The following is a 22110-nucleotide window of genomic DNA, read 5'->3' as shown; positions in this document are numbered from 1 at the left end:
CGAGACGTTTGCATCACCGTTCATGTGCCGAGGCTTGTTTGCGTTTTGAGAAGTGTTTATTTGATTGTATGAGAACAACTGGATCAAGCATGTCTGGAAAATTAATTCCGAACTAATGATAATGGCACTGAAGCTAAGGCTGCTCGCCACTTGGAATATAAAAACATTAGAGTTTTGTGCCGTCCAACACATCTGTGCTTTGTTTATTGGCAGCTCACGTTGTTTATTTGTACGCTTTAAAGTGAGTTTGAAGGTGAAAAGCCTGACATAAATCAATTTGTTGATTTGACAGAGGTCTGTTACACCAAAAACATTGATGCATGTTAAGCTTTTCATTTGATATATAATTTATCCATACGTCATTTTTTGTGTATTTGAAATATCATCATGTTTGTTGTAGTGCTGTCAAATTGATTAATCGCGAATAATCGATTCCAAAATAAATGTGTTTATATAATATAAATACTGTATATAATAATTTATATATTATAAATATGTGTGTGTGGAGTGTATATTTATATGTATAAATAAATGCACAAACAGACATGTTTATATTTAAGAAATATGTATAATATATATTTAAATTTCAGGAATATCAAACAATTAATCGCTATTAATCACGTCCAGAATAAATGTTTATTTTACATATGTCTGTGTACTGTGCATATTTATTTTGAATTTATTCAAACATACACATACATTTATATATATATAAGAAACATTTTAAATATAAAAAGTAATACATATTTATATATAATATTAATTATTAGTAAATATAAATAAATACATGTAAATATTTCCTAAATATGCTTACATTTATGTTTATATAAATACAAAATAAATATGCACAGTACACAGACATATATTATGTAAACACTAACTTTTATTCTGGACTCGAATAATAGCGATTAATCATTTGACAGCCCTAATATTTACACATTATATAAATTATATTTAATTATAAATGTATATATATATATATATATATATATATACATATACATATACTGTAAATATACACAACACACATATTATACAAACAATTTTTTTATTTAGGAATCGATTAATCATGATTAATCGATTTGACAGCCCTAGTCTGTTGATATTTTGCATGCAAGCATTCATTCTATAGTGCGCACACACATACACAACCATGCAGGCTTTCTGAGCTTTATCTTGGTTTGTCAGGGAATTGTCGATTAATAGCTTGAGGTGCCTTTGGCTAGCACAGGCCTCTGTTCACCAGCACTGCAGTGTTTGTCTGTGTTTAGAAAAGCATCCTTTGGAGCAGGAGTATTATCGGGGAGAGAACGAGGCCACTGCAGGCGCTGTAGGAGTCTGTCTTATCACCTCTGTCTGTGGGTGGGAGTGTCTGTTCATTAGCTGCAGGGCTCATTGGTCAGGCCTCTAGTTGATGTGTTTTCGCTGCAGCGGTTACACAGTGCTGCGTGTAATCATGCAGTCATCGCATTTTATCATGGTGATAGTGATGTATGTTTAGCGAACAAATTGGTCTTTTTTTAATGATTTGGTTGAACTGATGTGCAAAAGTGTGTGCAAATCACTCGAGTGTAAATTATTTATAACTTTCAGCTCGATTTATGCTGTTAAAGGAACAGTTCACCCAAAAATGAAAATTCTGTCATCATTTACTCACCCTCAAGTTGTTCCAAACCTGTGATTTTGGGGTAAACTATCCTTCTAAAAGTAGGCTACATTTACAACATACATTTTTTTAATTTACTGTTTTTATCTTGATGACTCATCTTGCACTGTACAAATTTTTGTCCAATCAGATGCTTTCAAATGTCCCTCCCCCATATCACCTGCAATCGACTACAAAGCAGGTTTGAGGCTGTTATTTTTGGTGTTTCTAAAGCAAAACTATTACATCCCTGCCACACAACGGACACACACTGTGAGCGGTTGAATGGAGCTCTGTTAATGATAGGTGGTGAGAGTGTAGCAGCATGTCAGATAGAGATGGAGGATGATGGAAGTGTGCAGCAGAATGAATATTAATGGTGGGCGTCTGGGCCGAAGCTAATGATGAGGAAAATTCCCTAATAAAAACTTGATGTGATGGGCAACGACCCACAGGGTCACCGGAGAGACCTAGAGTTAATAGTGTGCCGTCAGGTGTGGGGAGCAAAGTGATTACAGCCAGAGAGAGAGAGCGAGAGAGAGAGGGGATGAGAGACAGGAAAATGGAGGAAGATACATGCAAATAGAGAGGGAAAAATTAGAGCGCTTGATGAAGAATAAATGAAGGAAAGCAAGATGGAGTATTGAGAGCATGTCTATGCCCAATCTCTGAATCATATAGAGGCAAGTATGAAGCAGACGTGAGATGTGACTTACCCAAAGACTAACTGAGTCATACAAACTTATCCCCCTGAGGTGCAGCTAAAAGAAATATGCTAATATATTACAGTCTTGCCTTTAAAGTTTTGACTTGTTTACACAGATTTTAGAGTCAAAACTGAATGTTAATAAAAATGCATTTGACCCGTGTTGAATTGTCCAGTCAACCCGCATTTGCATACTGTGAAATATATACGGCGTTATCATAATTACATACATTCATACGCACTTGTTCTGCCTCGCTGCTCTTTTCCAGAGGGCACGAAGAGCAGCAAAACAAAGATGGCAGCTGGCGTCAGAGCAAATGTCAGCTGTGCCTGCAGTAATTAAAATGCAAACAAAGTGGACCAGGGTCTCCAGGGAGGAGCCATAATGGTACAAACAATGCAATCTGATGTATTTAATTGTCTGAAAATCTTTCCATTAATCTTTGATTAAGCTAGCAACTGTTTGCCGCCTAACCTTCTTCAGCTCCGAACGCCTGAGGGAGTGAACTACACACTGACTGTGCATGTTCGTTTGTTTGTTGGGGCGATAAAGAATGTCTAGCCTGTTTAAGTAGACCTCAGTCAGATTGGATGGCTTATTTAAATTGACATGAACATGTACTGTAAGTGAATGCGTCTTTTGGATGTGAAACACAAAAGAAGATATTTTGAGAAATGTCTCAGTGGTTGTGTGTCCATTGTCAATAGGGGCCAGTGTTGTTTGGTTACCAACATTCTTTAAAATATCTTCTTTTGTGTTCTATATAACGTAGAAAGTCATACAGGATGAGTAAATAATTAAAGAATTTTTATTCTTGAATTATAATATTAATATTTGGAACTTTGTATTATGGACTGATTTGCACACACGCATTTACCTTCTTTCTCTCTGTCAAGGTCAAGGTTCAAAGTTTATTATATGTCTATATCTAACCGACACGCACACACATTGGCCTCCCACTCTCACTTGTGGCTGGCAGGCCGGGTGACAATGCCACCCTTGGATGATCAGCTAAGCGAGTTGCCCCGTGGCACCATCTGTCTGTGCCAAGCTCAACCTCAGGGCACCATCTCACATCTGTCAGCCCAAGCAGCTTAGCTGACAAGTTATTTTAAAGGTAGACATACCCTCCAGATACACAGACACATTTACATACAGTACACGCATACACACACACACACACACACAAACCACTAACCCTCGCTTGTTTCCTGAGTGTGTGTGTGGCTGATGTTGTCTAAGAAAGGCTCACTAGGTTTTGAAATTCAACTTTTTACATCTTTCGATCTTATACACCAGAGTTTCCTGTCACACTTTGGATATGGCTTGGCGTCATTGGTTTTTCATCACAGGGATGCTGTTTTAAAAATACAGCAGTAGCGATGCTGCAGTCTCCATATGCAAAGAGAAACTCTTTGGGTCGTAAACTACAAGGGATTTGTTATTTTAAAGCTGCAATTCGTACCTTTTGCCTCTACTGTATATTGTCATCTCTGATACATGAAATTGCAGGTTTCTTTAGGTACAGTACAGTTACTCTGGTTCAACTCAAATGGCCCTGACAAAATTGTACCCAAAAGCTTAAATTATATTTATTAATATTAAATTATTATAAACTATTTTGAATCAGGGTAAAATAAGGAGTATCTCCATATTTCGTGATATTTTTTTTGTTGTTGCCATAAATCATTATTATAAGTCACCCTTTATGTTTGTCACTGGGTTTTGCAAATATCTAACCAATAGAAAGTATAAAAAAATGCTTGTCAACTTTGACAACACAGTATTTATCATTTAAAAAGTACAGTGTTTTAATCCATTTCCGGAAAAACAGCGAATTCTGACATCCGAGGTTTCAGAAGAACAGCGACGATTAGCATGTTCAGCTAATGGCTCAATAATAAGCATTAAATACAAGTATTAGGGTTTCAGAACAGAACACAAGGTCTTCTCAGTCCTCTAGCATTTTTTAAATTCAGTGCTCATGGCCAGAACAAATGTAGTCTGGAGAAAGTGTCACATTGGGGAGGAAATTGCCTGCAGATGTTGGCGAGGTGGTTTAGAGGGAGGGTGGGGATGCACGATTAGGCTGCAGGTTATTAGGCCATGCAACAGATGACTGCTTCCTGACAGGACATACTTGAGTGGAAAGAGAGAGAAAGCTGCCCTAGGATGGGACACACACGGCTAGCGAAGGAGACGGTTTCTCTGTGTCTAGGACCTTCTGGCTGTGACACATCCCTCCTCATTTGTTCCTCCTCTCCTTCATCCTCTCATACATCAAGATGACAGCTGGACGTCACGCAGGTGCTGTGTGAATTAGTCCCTGAATATCATCAGTCCGCAACCTGGCGGCCTTAATGGCCTAACCCAGTCAAAGTTGTGGAGATACATTTCCTTCTCCTCGCTGCCGTGGCTGACAGCAAAGCTGCTGTTTTCTTTCTGAGTGAGGTTAGGTTTCAGTAAGGTTTAATGTTAAAGGCCTGTGGCGAACACAGAGGCTGGGTCATGGGGGTAGATGATTTGTAATGACATTGTTTATGTTACCAACCCAAGTCAGCCATATTTAGGCGTTGTCTAGTTCGATTTTATTTGGAAACTTGAGCTTAAAATTACATTGAATATATAAATAATGTGTAATGTAGTGGCTACTTAAATGACCTGTTACCTACATCAGTGTTGGTCTGTTTGGGCATGAGCCTATTATTTATCTTAATGTGTGGCTTAGTTAGGATCATGTTGTGCATCATGTTACTTGTACCCTTGGAAAATAATGAGTTTCTGTTCCATTAGTGTTCTGGCACAACCTTTGGCCAAAATCACAGCATAATTGCTTCAATTTTATAGTCGTACATGCAAACTGTTTGCCACCAAATTTTTCGCAGACAGTTTTTGTGAGGGTAATTATTGCAGAGAAAAATTGTACTTTGTGTTTACCCTTAAAGCTGCAATCCATAACTTTAGTTGGTTAAAAATAAACAAAAATAAATTGAACAAGTACATGAAAATTCAGTGGAATTCAGTGTCTCCTTAGCTTACCCCGATTTACATTGGTAATATTTATAATATATATTCATTTATTTAAGTTAAGTTATTTTGACGTTAGTTTGGCATAATTTGACATCAACCCATCTAAAGAAGTAGCTAAAGTAAGTGGCAATTTTATGTTTTAAACACAGATAGTGATGCAAAATCTTCGGATTGCAGCTTTTTGAATGTAATAAAATAGTGCTAAAATATGATTCAAAATATGTCTACATTATGAATAGGTGCTTATTATTTTGAGAACTATGTTTGACTCTTTAGTTCGATACCTGTTACATTATCTGACTCAGTATGGAATCTTTCACTCACAATAGCCATTGTGAAGACAGGAAGTGGTTTCAACCTCACAGCGCAAAGCTCCATTGAAAACTTCTTGTCTCCCTGTAGCCCAATACTCTGACTCTCACGCTAAGCAGAAAGCACAAGGCACTCCGCCATTTTCTCCTCGGAGCGCTAGCTAGGCCTGCGTTGGCTTCTCCCTCTATTCATTTTTTCATTTCTATCCATCTTCCCCCCCGACACACACACACTCCTCCTCTCTGCAGAGCTCCAGGCCTTGATTTGCCAACACATTTCCAATGATTAAAACGTAATTAGCGCTAGCGAGTGCCTCCTCCCTGGCTAATTTCACTGCACGCTGTGACAGGCAGGCGGCCGGCGGCGGCGCGGCCCCAGTGGCAGATGGAGAAGCAGGCAGCAGGAGGGGAAGAACCATTTTGCCGTGCCACAGTTTGCATCAGAAAACCATCAGGACGCGCAGCTTTTTCTGCGGGAGGTAGGAGGGGAGAGAATAAGGGAGGTGGAGGGGAGGTGGAGCGCACGGCTCTCCGTGGCAGCACATCAAATTGGCACTGTCAGAAGTGACCCTGGCAACGGTTGCCATTCTTCAAGCTGTCCCCCATCGCCACCCACCACAGCCCGCAGGCAGAGCGAGACAGCGACAGGCAGCGGGCGAAAATAGAAGAGGCAAGAGGTGGGGAAGGAGGGAGCGTACCAGCCTTTCCTCAACCTTCAGAAACCCCGCTGCCTCGCTAATCAAGCTCAGATCAGTCTCAATTAATTTCAGCGTTCATTGACAGCGCCAATTACAACACAATGGCAAATAGACCGTGAAACGGAACGGACGAACACGGCGTCCTAACTTGACATTTGACTGCGGTTTTATATCAATGGCCGCTAAACGAGAACAGATCTTCGCTGTTTCGGAGACATATTTTTGAAACGTGTTTTCATAGCGTTTGCTGTGCTTGGCTCGTGGCGGTGCTGAATTTAAACCGCCCCTTTTTTCTTTGTGTTGGCCTTTCACCAGTGTGTGTCATACAGGTTTGATGTGGGCTCTGAGGTTTTCATCCGTGAAATCTGGTTCTGCACTTAGAGCTTTGAACAATGGCAAAATGCAATTAAACAAGCTCGGAAAATGATTGCTTTCACCCCTTTATTGTCTACTGATGTTACCCGCGGTTATGAGGCCTGTGAGAGTAATTTTGGCTCAACTTCAAATAGCAAAGACATGAAATGTATTTAGCTTGAGGGCATTTGAATGTACATGCTGCGTTTCTGTCAAGAAGTTTTTTGCTGTGCTGTTTTGGTGGGCGGTATACACTTCATTCAAATGCTAGTGGGGAATCACAGATTTCTAGTCCAGTCCAACATTAAAAGATTTTAAATACCCATGAAATGGTTTAAAGTGCACAATTTTTTTATGTGTTGATGTGTTCCTAATAAAACAGGAAGCTTGTCCCTTTATTATGTAGCCAATTGCTTTTAGTTTACGTTACAAAACCACACATTTCAGCCATTTCCTTCACAACCAAATTATGGTTGAGAAAGAAAACAAAATGTGAGCGCAAGGACGTCACAAGACACACAATGAACCATTCTTTGAACCATTACAAGACTAGTTAAAGATAGGTTGTATTTCTGCTTTTAGGGGAGGGGATGTTGTCTTTTTTAATATAATATTTCAATAATAAAATATATAATATACATAGGCCTACATATACTGTATAGCCGCGGAAAAAGTTAAGAGACCATCGGTCTCAAAGACCATTTTAAGGTTTTCTGAATTTACTATTTATACGTGTTTAGGTAAAATTATCGTTTTTGTTTCATTCTGTGAACTACTAACAATATTTCTCTCAAATTTAAACAAAATATATATTGTTTCTATTTGCATTTATTTGTAGAAAATGAAAACTGGATGAACAGGTCAAAATAACAGAAAAGTTCATATTCACGTTTAAGCAATAAAACAATATGTATTTAGGAACGGTTTTAAATTTGATAACCTGCATTTTATCACAGTTTTATGTGTCTTGTCATGCTGTCAGTCTTTCACATTGCTGTTGGATGACTTTGTCACTGCTGAGGTTTGATTTTGTTGAAACTGACTCTGGACTGGAATGGCCACAATACATCTTACCGACTAAATAAAAATTTGTATTGGTCTCTTATTTTTTTCAGAGGCTGTTTATATGTATATATACTGTATATATATGCGTGCGTGCGTGTGTGTGTGCGTGCGTGTGTGTATAATATTATATATATACAGAACTCCAGTTTAGGTTTCAAAAGGTCTTTAAGTATGAAGTACTGTATTCTTCCCATAATGCCCTGCTGCAGTACAGACTGCATAAACACAGCAGGGGCAGAGCGGATCAGTTACATTATTGGTCTTATTCTGAGGCCTAATCACTTCCATACTCTTCCTCTTTACTGAATCTGAGGAGTGTGTCTAGTCGGGGAGTGTTAACTAAAGCAGATGGCTCGGCTGCTCCACTGAGGCCATTGGCTGCTTTAATAAGCTTAACATGCTATATTGATCTGCAGCCAAGATCATTTGCCGAAGTGTTTGGCTTTGAAATTAGCGTAGCGCCAGAAAAAGCATGAAAATGCTGAGATGGATTCCCACGTTAATCCATCCAATATGACTGTAATACCGGTGTTTTAGAGGAATTAAATATGTGGGGAAATCGCATTAAATATGCATGACCGTTATCTCTGTCTGTCTGTCGATTTCATATCTAGTCTATCTCTACACACATATATACTGTATATATATATATTTACACACATTTTATTTGGATTTCAGTTGGATGTGATGGAAAGAATATGGAGGAAATGTGATCTCCTGCCCCTTAGCTTTTGTGTTTCTTGTGGTGTTCATGTGAAACGTGCAGTTTCTCACGGCTAAGGGCAAATAAGCTGTTTGCCTATACATGTCACATGTGATTTCAGCCTTACCGTTCCTTTGACTTCACCCACTATAAGGTATTTCCATTAACCCCCATCCCCCTTCAATCTCCTCAGCTGCCGTTCTCTCTGCACCAGTGAGAAAATTTAAATACCTCTATTCTTGGAAAAAAGAGCAAGAGGAAAAAAGAAAGAATAATGACAGCAATTTCTTCCCTATCTCTGCTTGCTGGCTTGCGAGAGAGTGTCGTTTAGCGGTACCTGCGTTAGCGACAGGCACGCAGATGAGAAGCGAAAGAAAGCAGTTGATTAAATCATCAAGTCGCGGCGCAGAAAGTCAATTCTGCTCACCGTCTACAATGATATCCTTTTATCCTGACGTAATGAGCTATGGCACTTTTGCATCGGGTAATGCGATGAGTTCTATTAGCGCGTTCCATTTGCTTCACAAGCAAGGGCGAGTCATTTCGTTCCTCTCATATCTCCACAATCAAACCGATAGGCTGCGCGTCGTGCGGGAGGCGCTGACGGAGACGCCAGCGGCGTTTTTTATGGATCACAACACGCTGGAAAAAATTCATTTCGCTCATTATTTTAACTCTATGTGAGCTCTGACACAAAGGCCTCGGGAAGCCTTCATGGCATTGTGCATGCTGGACCGTTACGGCTCGGTGTAAGTGTGTGTTTCTGGGTACTTAATGGGTAGAGCATTGCGCAAAAGTTGTGGGTTCGATTCCCAAGGAACACAAATACCGATTAAATGTATACCTGGAATATACTGTGAGTGGTTTTGGATATAAGCATCTGTCAAATGCATAAAAGTAAAATATGCGCCTTGTGCAGTGATATGTGATTCATGGTATTTTTACAGTAATACTAACAGTGTTACAGTGCTGGCAATGGGGTTTAAACATCTGGCTGCATGTGTGCTTGCTGGGTGTGTGTTTATTGGGTATTTATAATACATGAGCCGAGCATTATTTTGCCAGCTCACCGCAGAACCTCTGGAGTCCCTTTGGACCGGAACTGTAAATTGGATGCTGTTCACCAGACCCTGTATTAGGTCAGATGAGGAAGGCTAGCCAGAAAATATTCTCAACTCTCTTTCTAACCCAACCGTCCCTTCTTACCACTTCCTGTCCCTTGTGTTTAGTCGTTGCTAGACTGAAAACTCCCAAAACTGTCAATCATTCTGAGCTGCCACTGGGTGTAAATGGCCCTGAAGATGCTACTGTAATCCCCGCCCTCTCCTAACCTTCATTAGGGAATCTATGCACTGAACACATCAACCTAAGCCAAGTCATCTGTCCGTTTATTGCTAATTAGCAGATAAAGAATGAAGTGGACCTTGAAATTACTATTTTAAGCCATTTAATATTATGCTGTATTTATTCATGAGTTTTTCTTTACCATGTTTTTCACCTTACCATGCTCTGCTAATGTGTTGCTTTTAACAAACAGAACCCTACAGTTTACTCCATCTTTTTTGATTCATAATTTATGCTCTACTTGTGTGTTATATAATGTTATATGTTATATAATATATTATTTACTATGGAATTCAACATTATGTGCAGTCACAACCATGCATATATGAGCTGATTGTCTATAATCAGAATTTACAATTTTTACAATTTGTTTTAATGTTTTCAGTTATGTAACAACAAGCTACATACTGTAAGTGCATCATTAATTTCCAATAATCTTATATTTTGCTACAGTGTATCATTCAAGATCCAAATACAAAATGTACAGTAAATAATCCTAATCCGAGATTAAGGACCTTTCATTTGAATTTATACATTTGTATATCAAATTACTTGGCCCTTAATATATTTTAGTCATGCTGCATACCATAATTGATTGTGTTATTATTAAAAAATAATAATTGTAAAAGTACGGCTCTCAAGAACCCTGCTTTATGTCAGCATCTTTTCCCAGTTGTGTTAAATTCTGTTTATTTTAAATACACATAAAAATGGATGTTCTCTTTGTCTTGGGTAGGATCTTTACTGCAGTGATGTTCTCTGAGACATGATGATAGTTGGACTCATACTCTAGTTGATGTCTGGGCAAAAGAGCCCTGCTGGTGGTAATAGGCAGATGTAATGAGCCCTGGCCACTGAGTGAGATAAGAACAGCTTCTTTCTGCTTAGACTTTTATTACTCTGCTGATGAGCTGTGCAGTGCCAGACTGCTGGATTCAGATTTCCACAATTTAATGGCTTTATATTAAAAAGCAGACTTGCGATTGAGATGTGTGCACTGTTCTGATTTTCTCTTTGTCTTTCTTTTACAGTGTGACAGCGAGACTGACCAAGACGACAAGGTAACATTAAGTCTTATTTTTAGTGACGGACCAGATTGAACACTGTATTTACAGTATGTTTTACGCACAAGAACATACAAGATTTCTTGATTCCATTTTTTCTTTATTTTCTTTAATTTATTTGATATATTATTATTATTATTCCAATTTTTATCTTTCATTGATTTTTGCTGGTATAATGTTTAGCATATTACAGACTTATGTACCTGCCAGATCCCTGCGCTCTGCAAGCGAACAACGTCTTGTGGTGCCATTCCAAAAAGGCAAAAAATCACTCTCACGTACCTTCTCTGGATCTGTTCCACATTTGTGGAATGATCTGCGCGCTGCTACAAGATGAGCAGATTCTGTAGCCATCTTTAAGAATCTGCTGAAAATACATCTCTTCCGTCAACACCTGACCGATTAGTACTGGCTTCTATTTCTTTTCTACTGTTTCTATCAAAAATTTTTTGCTTTGTATACTGTGCTGGGCTATGCGAGACCAGTTTTTACTGCACTTATGCATTTTGTTGTCCTTTTGTTGTTCCAATTGCTTCTTTTGTTTACCTCATTTGTAAGTCGCTTTGGTTAAAAGCGTCTGCTAAATGAGGAAATGTAAATGCATACCAAATCTTTCTGCCAGCGATGATGTCATTGTAATTTTTGTGTACTGAATTTATGAAGTAGCTGTAGCGGTAGGCAGGGTCGCATTAATGCACGGGCTTATCTGGGCTTAAAGTCAGAGAAAAGTGACATTAAAATATGTTTTCTGAGTTTGTCACACAACAGAAAAGTGTGTTATAAACCAACCAGCCAAATTTGAATAGAGAAACAAACATCCAATTAAATAAAATAAGTTATCAAAATCTTGTAAAAATAAGCAGAACGCTGGGGGCATGTCCGCTGTTGGCGCTGAAGCCAAGCCCACTCGCGTTGCTCAACCAACGTCGAGTCCCCAGCCCAGTAGGCTATATGTGAATTACGTGAATACGTTTTATGGGAGGATTGGAATTCAAGCACGTGTGAGTCAATGCACAGTGATCCTGCTTCCGTTCGCGTTTTTCCCCTCTATCCATTCGCGTCTGCATTACCATTTGCTTGACATTTGGCGTGAGATTTGTTTAGTTGGGCACAGTGAGAGCGTGAGAGAGCCTGAAAGCGTGTGCGTGAGTGCTTACAACCCTGAGCTCGTGATTGAGCAGACACCTGATAGGGGAGGGGCCATGCATGCTCGGACGCTCCATTGCGTCATCGATCCCCCATTTTAGCCACGCCCAAAAAATCCTGAACAGAGAATTGGTGAAAAATTGTTTAACGGTTTAACTCCACAGTTCAGTACTACATACTTCTGAGTCTATGTAATGTGTTTCAGCAATACATTTCTAACATCTATAATGTGTTTAGAAACAATTCTCAGAATTCTCTTTACCCGGGCTTTAAGCCCAGGGCCCCAGACTGGGGGGGCCTCGGTGATGTCAAAGAAAAATATGGATTGTCTATTTAAGTTATACTGAGTTCGAATAGCCCAACTTGTTGGTAGAAACTATTTACGTTCTGCCCACCAGTATCTGAATGTAATAGAGAAAGAGTAAGAATGGCAACATTTAAAAGAGCGACTCCAGTGGCGTAAGATGTCAAGTCTGTAGTTAATAGCTTTGACGCCGGAGACCCGGTTCGATTCCAGCTCATGCCAAATTTGCCATTTTGCCTATTTCCATCACATATCAGATCACAAAAACATTTGTTTTCAATAAAATTAAGAATGTATTTGAAATTTGGTAACAAGTGTTTAATCATAAAATTTAGTGTAAATTTATTATCTCAATAAGTTCCCATTATTTTAATCATTTTAATAACTGTAATTATTTACACTCTGTTATTATTTCATAATGTTTAATGCACAACAATACTGAGGTGCAAACAGTAACGTTAGCCACTATTTATAATTATCAATAGCATCTAACTACTATTTACACTTAATCCAAAGAAAATACAGCTTTTTTATTTTGTGTAAAGCATATCAAAGTAAGTAAGGAAGGAAGACACTCTCTGACAAAGTTCAAAACAAAACCTGCTGCTATTTTCACTTAGTGTACCAGAACCTATTGCTATTTAAACTTAGTGTAAATAGCTGTTGCCAATAACTAATTATGGAACCTGAAGTTTAATAGTTAAAATGTTTATTTTTTTATCTTTTTAAAATCATGTTTCCAAAAAACTTTAATACGGTCCTGGCAGTAGGTGCAGCATTAGTAATTGTAGTATTAGTAAAAGTATGTTTAATATTGATACCTTCTGTTAAAGCACCTCTTTATTCTTTCTTTAATCAAACCTGAATCAATGAGAATCCAAAATTAGACTCTCCTTAAAAGTGTGTGTTTCTGTTTAATTAGAATTACCATCTAGTTAATGACTGTGAGACGAGCTTAATTAACTCTGCATTAATTATGAATAACTAAATGGTGTGCGAAATTTAAAATGAACGTTTTACACACTTTAATGTGTACTGCTGTATTTATATATGCTATCCACAGGCCGTACGGTACGATGATGTTGATTTGCTTGAGCTAGATGGAACCGAATCCGTCGAACTCACATTATTGTTTCAGTCACATTCATAGTGTAATTATAGTCAAATTCGTTTTTTTTTTAAATGTGGGAATTTTTATTTAACAGCGCTGTAGGCAAACACCAATGCAAACTAGGCATGCTAGAATAATCTTGTCACATGTTTACGCTCGACTACACATTAGCGTGATAAAAAAAAAAACATGTTGTTTTGTGTTTACTCTTTTGAACGTTCACATTTGTTTTTTGGAAACCAGTGGATGTTTGGTGAAGATGACTTAAATTAGCCATGTCACTCAGAGCCCTTTTGTTGTGCGGTGTAAGACATTAAGCGCTGTTTGGCTCGCTGCATTCCTGGTTCTCATTATTCCTCTAATGATTTTTACAACGTCATGTCATTCTCTTTGCCTTTGATTAATTATGTGTCAAAACAATGGAGGGGTTTATTCGGTAAACAAAGAAACAAGAGCTCTCTCTCTCTCACACACACACACACACAAACACTTCAGAGAGATCTCTCCCTGTCAATAGCTCTTTGTGCGTTAAAATATGTTTACAAAACCATTGGGTCGGGTTAGCAATGAGCGACCGCTCGGTAATATTTTCTCGCTTGCAGTAGGCTACAGTATATATTCGGCAGCCGTTGGGAAGGAGGACTTGTCACGTTAATGGGTCAGTTCTAGTCATCCACAGACAAACTGTCTCTTTTTATTCTCCTCCGGCACAAATCAGGAAATGAAAAAAAAACTCTGGAGAAAACACTTCACTTTTACTATAAGAACAGATAGAACGGCGGACACATGTTCCACTTTGCCTAAAAGAGTTTCCCACAGGAAGTGATGTCATAATGCTGTTTTCTGCAATAGAAACGCTTGCCTATCTTTACAATCAACATCAAACCTGCATTCAATGTATACTTTTTACTTAGAAACTAGACAGATATAACCATATGCTGACAGATTACTCAAACATAGGCCTTTATTGAAGCCAGGGTGTACTGGCCGTATAAATAGAATAAATTAAAAAGAAACGCTTAGGAATGTCTGAGCGGCTACAAAACAGCTGTACTTTTATTATTCTGTGATTATGAGCTTGAATGGGAACGCATGTGTCTCAGTGTGTGTGTGTCAGAATGTGTGTGGACGTGTGCATGAAGTGCGAGAGCGTTTAGTGGCCTTTTGACATCTCGTTTGTGTTAGCTGGAACGGAGCGAGAGATTTATTAAACGGTACAGTCTGTACACTGTTCATCATGCAGTCCGGCCTAATCCAGCTGGAACTGGGCCCTGGTCCTCTCTGGCTCACTCTGCTCGCTCTCCCCTGCTGCTGGATGAATTGGCAGCAGGCAGGCCGAGCAGGGCCCAGAATGCACTGAAAGCGTTCGGATGGCCCTGGCAACCATGACGAGCCTCAACCTTCCAGGCTCTTGGCTTCAATTCTGTCTCCGGCGGCCCGTTTCTGTCTCTCTCTCTCTCTCTCTCTCTCTCTCTCTCTCTCTCTCTCTCTCTCTTTCCCTCCCATGGTTTCTCACTCTCTTTGCCAGGGATCTTGTTCTCACCTCTCGTCGCAACCCACTCACCCGCCGGACCCTAGGCCTCCGCCCCCTGCCCCGATTTGTGTGCAGCAGAAGTGTCTGTTATTAGAGAGAGCAGGTAGGACTCTGTCCTTCTCATTACCAGCCGCTCGAGGGGGATTATTATGTGTGGTGTGGCTGGCAGAGAGAGAGATTCTACAGCCTGACGGCCTGTTTGATGTTCCACGGCTGCCCGGATCCAATAACGTCCCATTTTCATGGCGCAGTTAACACTAACAGGTCTGCGCCATCTGAGAGCGTTTAAAGACCGTTGAGACTGAAGTGAATCTGCAGCGACTTTGGCCAGTAACAAATCGGCACATGTGCTCAGGCTTAGTGCTTCTCAAGGCCTATAGAAAGACACTTTTCATTGGAATCATGGTGCAGTTAGTAGCTCGCAGTGGCGTAACTTTGTTTTGAAAAGTGGTGGGGACAGAGATGACATAAACAATACTTTAATAAATTATAACTTGTTGGGAATATTTATCATATATAGTGGGCGGTCCGTCCTTTGGCTACTCCGCTTTTTGACTCCAGCTCTCACTGTATGTGGTTCCCAAACTGTCATTTGGGGAAGGTCACTTGGCTGTTGCGGTGCACTACACATAAAAACAGTTTATTCCTATGACTAAAAATGTCACTTGTTCATCGGTTTACGCGTTTTTGTGCTTGGACACTGGATGCACAAGCATGCACCGCGAGTGCAGATGATGCACACATTTTATTCTGGCCACGTTTCTGAAGTCCCAGCTCACTGTCTTGCGCAAATATAACTTACGAGTGTGAGCAATGGGAGAAAGCGGCGCATCCTGCGTTTTTCACAAGTTTTAGATGTTAATGGTCCCTTAACAATACACACCTTCTGCAAGCATTTCTTAATTTCTTCCAAAAAGTGGTGGGGACATGTCCCACCTGTCCCGCAAAGTACACATATGGTAGCTCGTGCTTATGATATGTAAGGGTCGATTTGTAAGGAATACAGGGTCGATTTGACCCCTTTTATCAAAAGTAATAGTAATAATACACAATGAACACAGTAGGGAGGATGTGTTGTATAGACAGTTTCATCGGACGCAAGCGCCTGGCCCAAAGCTAACATTCGGTTTGTGTTTGTTGATCGGTGTGGCAAGTGGCTAATAATATAACTGTTTATATATTATTTAATTTATTTTAAATAAATAACTGTCTATAGATTTCATCTTATCAACATAAACAAACGTTACTGCGCATGCACGCGTTTTTGTGACCCCCAACTTAACTTTTGGTACACATTCACAGACAATGAAGTACCAGTAGATTATTTCTGATAACAATCAAAAGAAAACGTGAGGAAACGTTACATGGCTAAACTTGTCTCTCCAATATTTAGAATTTAGATTCCGATACCAAGCTCAACCGCTAGATGTCAATGTACCATACGGTTTGTTTAAATGCGACCAAACCACAGGACTCATTCAAGAAATAGTTTATTTAATAAAATTAACATGCAACAAAATTCAACAAATCGGTTATTTAATACAATTATTATACAGTAAAATAATCATACAAATTAATATGAACATAAATAAAATAAAATATGAATAATTATATTATTAGACACTAGCCAAACACAAACCGGAAGTTAACTGGGGGTCAGGCACGTACGCGTCCGATGAAGTGGTCTATACAAATGTTTAGTATTTAGGTTTGTGGGTTTGTAATTTTAAAATATAGAACATATGAGAATATGTTCTCTTAATGTATTTTACAGTTTATCGTTATGAACATGGTTGATTTGGATATTTTATACATTGCAAACAAAAATGTAATTGTTATCACAAACATTCATTTATTTTATTATAAAACCAAATATAAGTATATATAAAAATAAAATAAATTTGAATGTAAATAAATATAAAAATGAATAAAATTGACGATCAAGTAATAAAATAAAAATCGCAGTCAATAAGAACCCAGAATAGATGGGAATTTATATGTGTGTGTGGTACTGCATGTTTGTAGTAGTGTAGCACTGCTTCATTATATTTTTTGCTTGCTTGTAGAAAGAGCAAAAATCCATAAGAACTGTGGCATCTCCAGATAGCGTGAACAACCTACCTGGTAACCTACAGCATGTGAAAAGTCACTTGTTGCTGTGCATTGATTTTATTCATCGTTTCACCTCTATTTATGAAATCCAATCAATATTTGGTGTGACCACCTTTGGCCTTTTGGCCTTGGTACATAGTTTTAAGGTAGTTTTGCTGTTCCAAGTATTTTGTGTGTGTGTGTGTATGTGTTATGCTATTTTTATATTATGTTTTAACTAATGTATATAAAAATATATTTAAGTAAAATGTTTTGTTAGTAATGATCGGAAACCACTTTAAACTTGACATTAAACCACTGAAAGCAAAGTGTGCTGAAAAATGGTTTTATGTGTACTAATCAATTATCAGCCCATTACCTTTAAAAGGTAGCTGTATATGACAGCTCACGCAGGCATGGAGAGATTAGTCTTAAGTACCTTTAAAGCATCCCACCTTTGGCTCTAAATGATCGTCGTTTCGCATTTTAATGCACTTGATGAGGTCTTAAAATGGAAAATAAGAGGACCTTTATCACCGAACTCTTTTAACAACCCTCGCCCCCTAGCTCTTCTCACCGGCCCTTCAGTCCTTCCTGCATATTTCTCTCCTGTTTGTGTGTGGCCAAGGGCAGAGGACAGCATTTGAAAGCAGTTGTAGCTTTATTAGCATCTCCGCGCCGGAGAAGTGCTGTAATTTCACTCACTCGGCTCTCGTATGCGACCTGCACATTTTAGGTGACGCTCGGAAGCGCGTGGGTCCTTGACACCGAACCGCAATTGCAGATGTGTTTGCGAAAACGCCTCGCACCCGTTTTTTCTCTTTGTACCCTCGTCCGCCTCTGTTCTCATCTGCTCAAGATGTTTGCCCTCAGGCGGTTGTAGGAGGAGAAGATGCATATTAGTTTCTCCATCACTCGCTGGCACGTGTAATGTTTTTTATCTCCCTTCCCCTCTCGGCGAAGCGGGCCGGGTAATAAAGCTTCGCGAGCTAGTTGTCAGCAGTAAAAGATTATGTGTTTTGCCCTTCCTGCATCCAACAAAGGAGGGGTGGGGGGATGTGGGACTGAGCGAAGCGGTGTTTACAGGCTTGAGTGGGCGCTCCTGAGGCCGGGACAGGGGCTGATTGCTCTGGAGTGGCCTGTCAGCCGGTGATTTGTCACGTACTTTATCATACTCGTCAGTCCGCCGAGCGTTGTCATAGCTAACGTATCGCCCCGCGTTTGTACCGGCCGTGTAGGAAATTTGTATTTACTTTGGGGTTGGGGGCGAGGGAGGGAGGGAGGGAGGAAGAAAGGGGGGCGGTGGTGTAATTTGTTCCTCGTGGATAATGTGACCCTGAGTGGAGCCGGATCATGGGTTAGTTGAAGTGATATTTTCCGGTAATGGTAGTCGTACATCACGGCTGTCAGACGGAGTTAGGAAGCATACACGTAACAGCTCCATTTCAGCCACTGCAGGCTTCTGGGATTATTTTCCATAACCAAGTATGACATGACCGCTCTGCGGAGTGCATTAAATTTTTACTGGCTTTTCTTCCTTTGCTCTTTCCCTCCCTCTCTTCGCTCCCCACTGGGTTCAGTGGCATTTTCCCTGAGCCGAGTGGGAGGGTGAAGGGATTCAGGCTGGCAGGGTGATGGATGCTCGGGGGACCCGGCGTCTTTCATCGAGGCCGGGCCGAGTCGCAGACCTACACCGGCACCCTGCTGCTGCTGTGACTGTCAAAGCCGCTCGCCGACGGTCCCACCGGGCCGCGGTTTCCTCCTCTCTTACGCACACGCGCTCTTTCTCTCCCCCGTTGCTTTTATTCCTATTGACGTGTTTATTTCTTAATTTCCTTCTTGTGCTCTGGGGCTATTTTGATCCTTTTTATTTCCAGGCAAGGTCAGCATTGTAAATGCCAGAGCGAAGGGAGACAGATCGCGTGTGTGGAAGGCTAATCGCTGGGATCCTGGGGGTGGGCGAACAGGCAGTGCTCATTATAGAGGCCTACCGCAAAAATTATGTGACGACCTTACAGCCCCTCAGACCTGCCAGACAGCAGAAGGAGAGAGCGAGGGATAGAGAGCAGGGTGATGCATGCTGCTTGATGGATGGGCAGGTCAGCAGGCTATGCAGTCACAAACCACCCCCTCACCCTGACCGTCACCCTCATTTCTAAATGCTAGAGTGGTGCATTATGGGAGAAAGTTGTGGGAAGCCACAACATTGGTGGCAGTGATAATTTAATTAAAATCTATTTCTTTTTTTCACAATATACATTTTTTAACTGGGCTGATAAATGATTAATCGCATTGAAAATAATAGTTTATGTTTACGGTACATAATGTATGTCTGTGTTCTGTGCACACTCATTTTGTATTCATAAAAACATACATAGATGCATATATTTAAGAAAAATATCAAATATAACAATTAATAAACATTTATATATAATTTATTTCATTGGTAAATATAAATACTTACATGTAAACATTTCCTAAATATGTATACATGTACAGTATGTGTATGTGTTTATAAATACAAATTTAATAGGCACAGTACACAGACATGTATTATGTAAACACAAACTTTTATGCGATTGATCACGATGAATCGTTTGACAGCCTTCATTTTAAAATATATTTTTTAAACAGTAGACTGTAATAGATTGTAATTAGTCAATATTGGAAGCAGATTATATTTTTTTCTATTTTCTACATATTGTAGATATAGCTCTGTACTGTACTGTACGGTACGATACAACATGACACGATACTGCACCATTTAATAGACCATTTTGCAAGAAGTAAACAACACCCCTGACAGCACATATACACAGTGTTGGGCAAGTTACTCTGGAAATGTAATTACATTACTGATTACTCCTTTTAAAAGTAATCAAGTTACTAGTAAAAGTAATTAGTAACAGTACTCGTTACATTACTACCCCCACCCCTCAAAAACAAAAAATAACCAAATAACCTCTTTAGCCTTCTCAAGACTAAACTTTATTGGGACTCTATCTTGTCTTTAATTATTTCAATACATTACTTCTGCTTATTCCATACTAAAGCCTGTCATAAATAATAATAATTAAACTCTGTGACATGTTACCTTAAAAAAATTTTCAAATGTTAACTAGTATTTCTAAACCTACATACTCCATAATGTAAAAAGTCTCTCTTTAGTTTCTTATAACTTGTATATCTTAACTAGTGCTTCTGCATATTTCTATGATGATTTCTTTGTCATTTAACAAATATAACAGCGTTAGAGCAGCAAAAACTAGTTTGACAAAACATAACATGTTGCTAATAGCAGCCTGGCACTCGACAGTAGAAGTTGACTCATTGATCTCCGTGCCCGGTGACGTTACTTTCTCCAGAAGTTTAACCATGCTGTACTGCCCTTTCAGGTTGTTTTTCGCGGGAGAGAGGGTTTGCTTACCTCTGCATGACCTACAACGCACAACAATGTTCTTGCCTTTGACAGAAATAAACTCAAAATAATGATTGTATTTCCAGCTACAGAACGCATACGTTTCTGTCTGCATGCTGAGTTTGTTTTCGCTGGTAGTACCAAAGATTGTCTTGTGATAGGGAGATGTATGGGTCTGTAATACTTGGAGCATAAAGGCTAACATCGATCACGAGAGGCACCTCAGCCAATCATATCCGGTGTTTAGTCTCCTTGCCTGCGTTCCACGCGGCGATAGCATTGGCCGTTACGAGTTTTTAGCTTAAGGTGGCAGGCTTTCCATGGAGTGGCTTTGGTAGTACTTTCCTTGCAGGCGCATTTCACTTTTTACAATTTATATGATAAAACGATACATCGGCAACGATGTAACGCAGCTGTAACATATAGTTACCTGGGCTTGGAACTATAATCTAATTACTATTTTAGGAATTATAACGTGTTAAATTACTCCGTTAACAAAAAAGTAATCAAACTGCAGTAACGCGTTACTGCCCAACAATGCATATACATATAGGAGACGTCTAGTTGATGTCTGCATTTACATCTGCAAGACGTCTCTGAGATGTCTCCTGTTAGATGTCATATAGGCGTCTAGATGTCTGTAAGATATTTATGATTTAGTATGTAAAACTGCTAAACTTTTGTTTATTATGTTTTTACACCGCAGTACTGTACCGTACTACACAACACTATGCTATGCTATTCTATTCTGTACTGTACTACACTATACTGTACTGTACTGTGCTGTGCTATGCTATACTACCGTTTTAAAGCAGGCCATGCATTATAGGTGTAGGTATCATATCAGTATCTGTTATCACTTCTATAATAGTTAATCCCTTTAATATATACGTGTATGCTGTATTTCACACACGCTAGAAAATTCAACAGTTTGTTTGTGTGTGCATGTTGACTTGCAGATAATGTCTGTGCTAAGCATAAGCAGAGAAGCACTAGCGCACCCGAGGCAACCAGTAATGACCCCTCCAACCCCTGCTCGCAAACACAATCACACACACACACACACATATTTACACACAACCTCCCCTCCCTCCATCACCCCCAGCAGGCAGAGCCCCATTCTGTCACGCTGTATATCAAGGCGCTAACGCTCACCTCTAACATGTGGACAACTATTGACATGTTAGTGTCGATTCAGCATCTTCCTTTATCTCTCAGGCCACAGCCAGCCCTGCTGATGCCTCCAGATTCCTTACACACACACACACACGCATGCATGAGGGCCCCTCATGGTTCTCAGGTCCCTATGGACAGCTCAGTGTGGCTAGGGCTCAAGTGATTGAGGTTTGTATCCAGGGCCGAGACTAACGCTGTGTGCTCTTGTCATTAGGGACACAACCTCCCATCAGGGACCCTGAAAGCGCGTACTCTTCTCTGGCCCCATACTCCTCTTTGTGCCCTTTCATGGAGCAAGATGGACAGCAGCGCGATGCATTACAGCCCGGCACGTAATGCCTCGTGTCCTTTGCTATCATACTTTATCCTTGTCTCAGAAACTGACTTAAGACATTCTAGTCAGGCACTT

At 39.7% G+C, this 22110-nt stretch overlaps 1 protein-coding gene across 7 annotated transcripts in view; it reads left to right on the top strand.

Moving 5' to 3' along the window:
- The window catches only part of auts2a (activator of transcription and developmental regulator AUTS2 a), a 285641-nt gene that overhangs the window by 172003 nt on the left and 91528 nt on the right, over positions 1–22110 (top strand). For all 7 annotated transcript variants that reach the window (XM_057320675.1, XM_057320674.1, XM_057320672.1 and 4 more), the window contains one exon: positions 10889–10918. In XM_057320675.1, the coding sequence (XP_057176658.1) occupies positions 10889–10918 (30 nt within the window). The remainder of the gene's footprint in view (positions 1–10888; positions 10919–22110) is intronic.

Source organism: Triplophysa rosa, linkage group LG22 (genome assembly GCF_024868665.1).
Source record: "Triplophysa rosa linkage group LG22, Trosa_1v2, whole genome shotgun sequence".
Taxonomy (NCBI): Eukaryota; Metazoa; Chordata; class Actinopteri; order Cypriniformes; family Nemacheilidae; genus Triplophysa; species Triplophysa rosa.
This window is presented reverse-complemented; position numbering and strand designations above follow the sequence as displayed.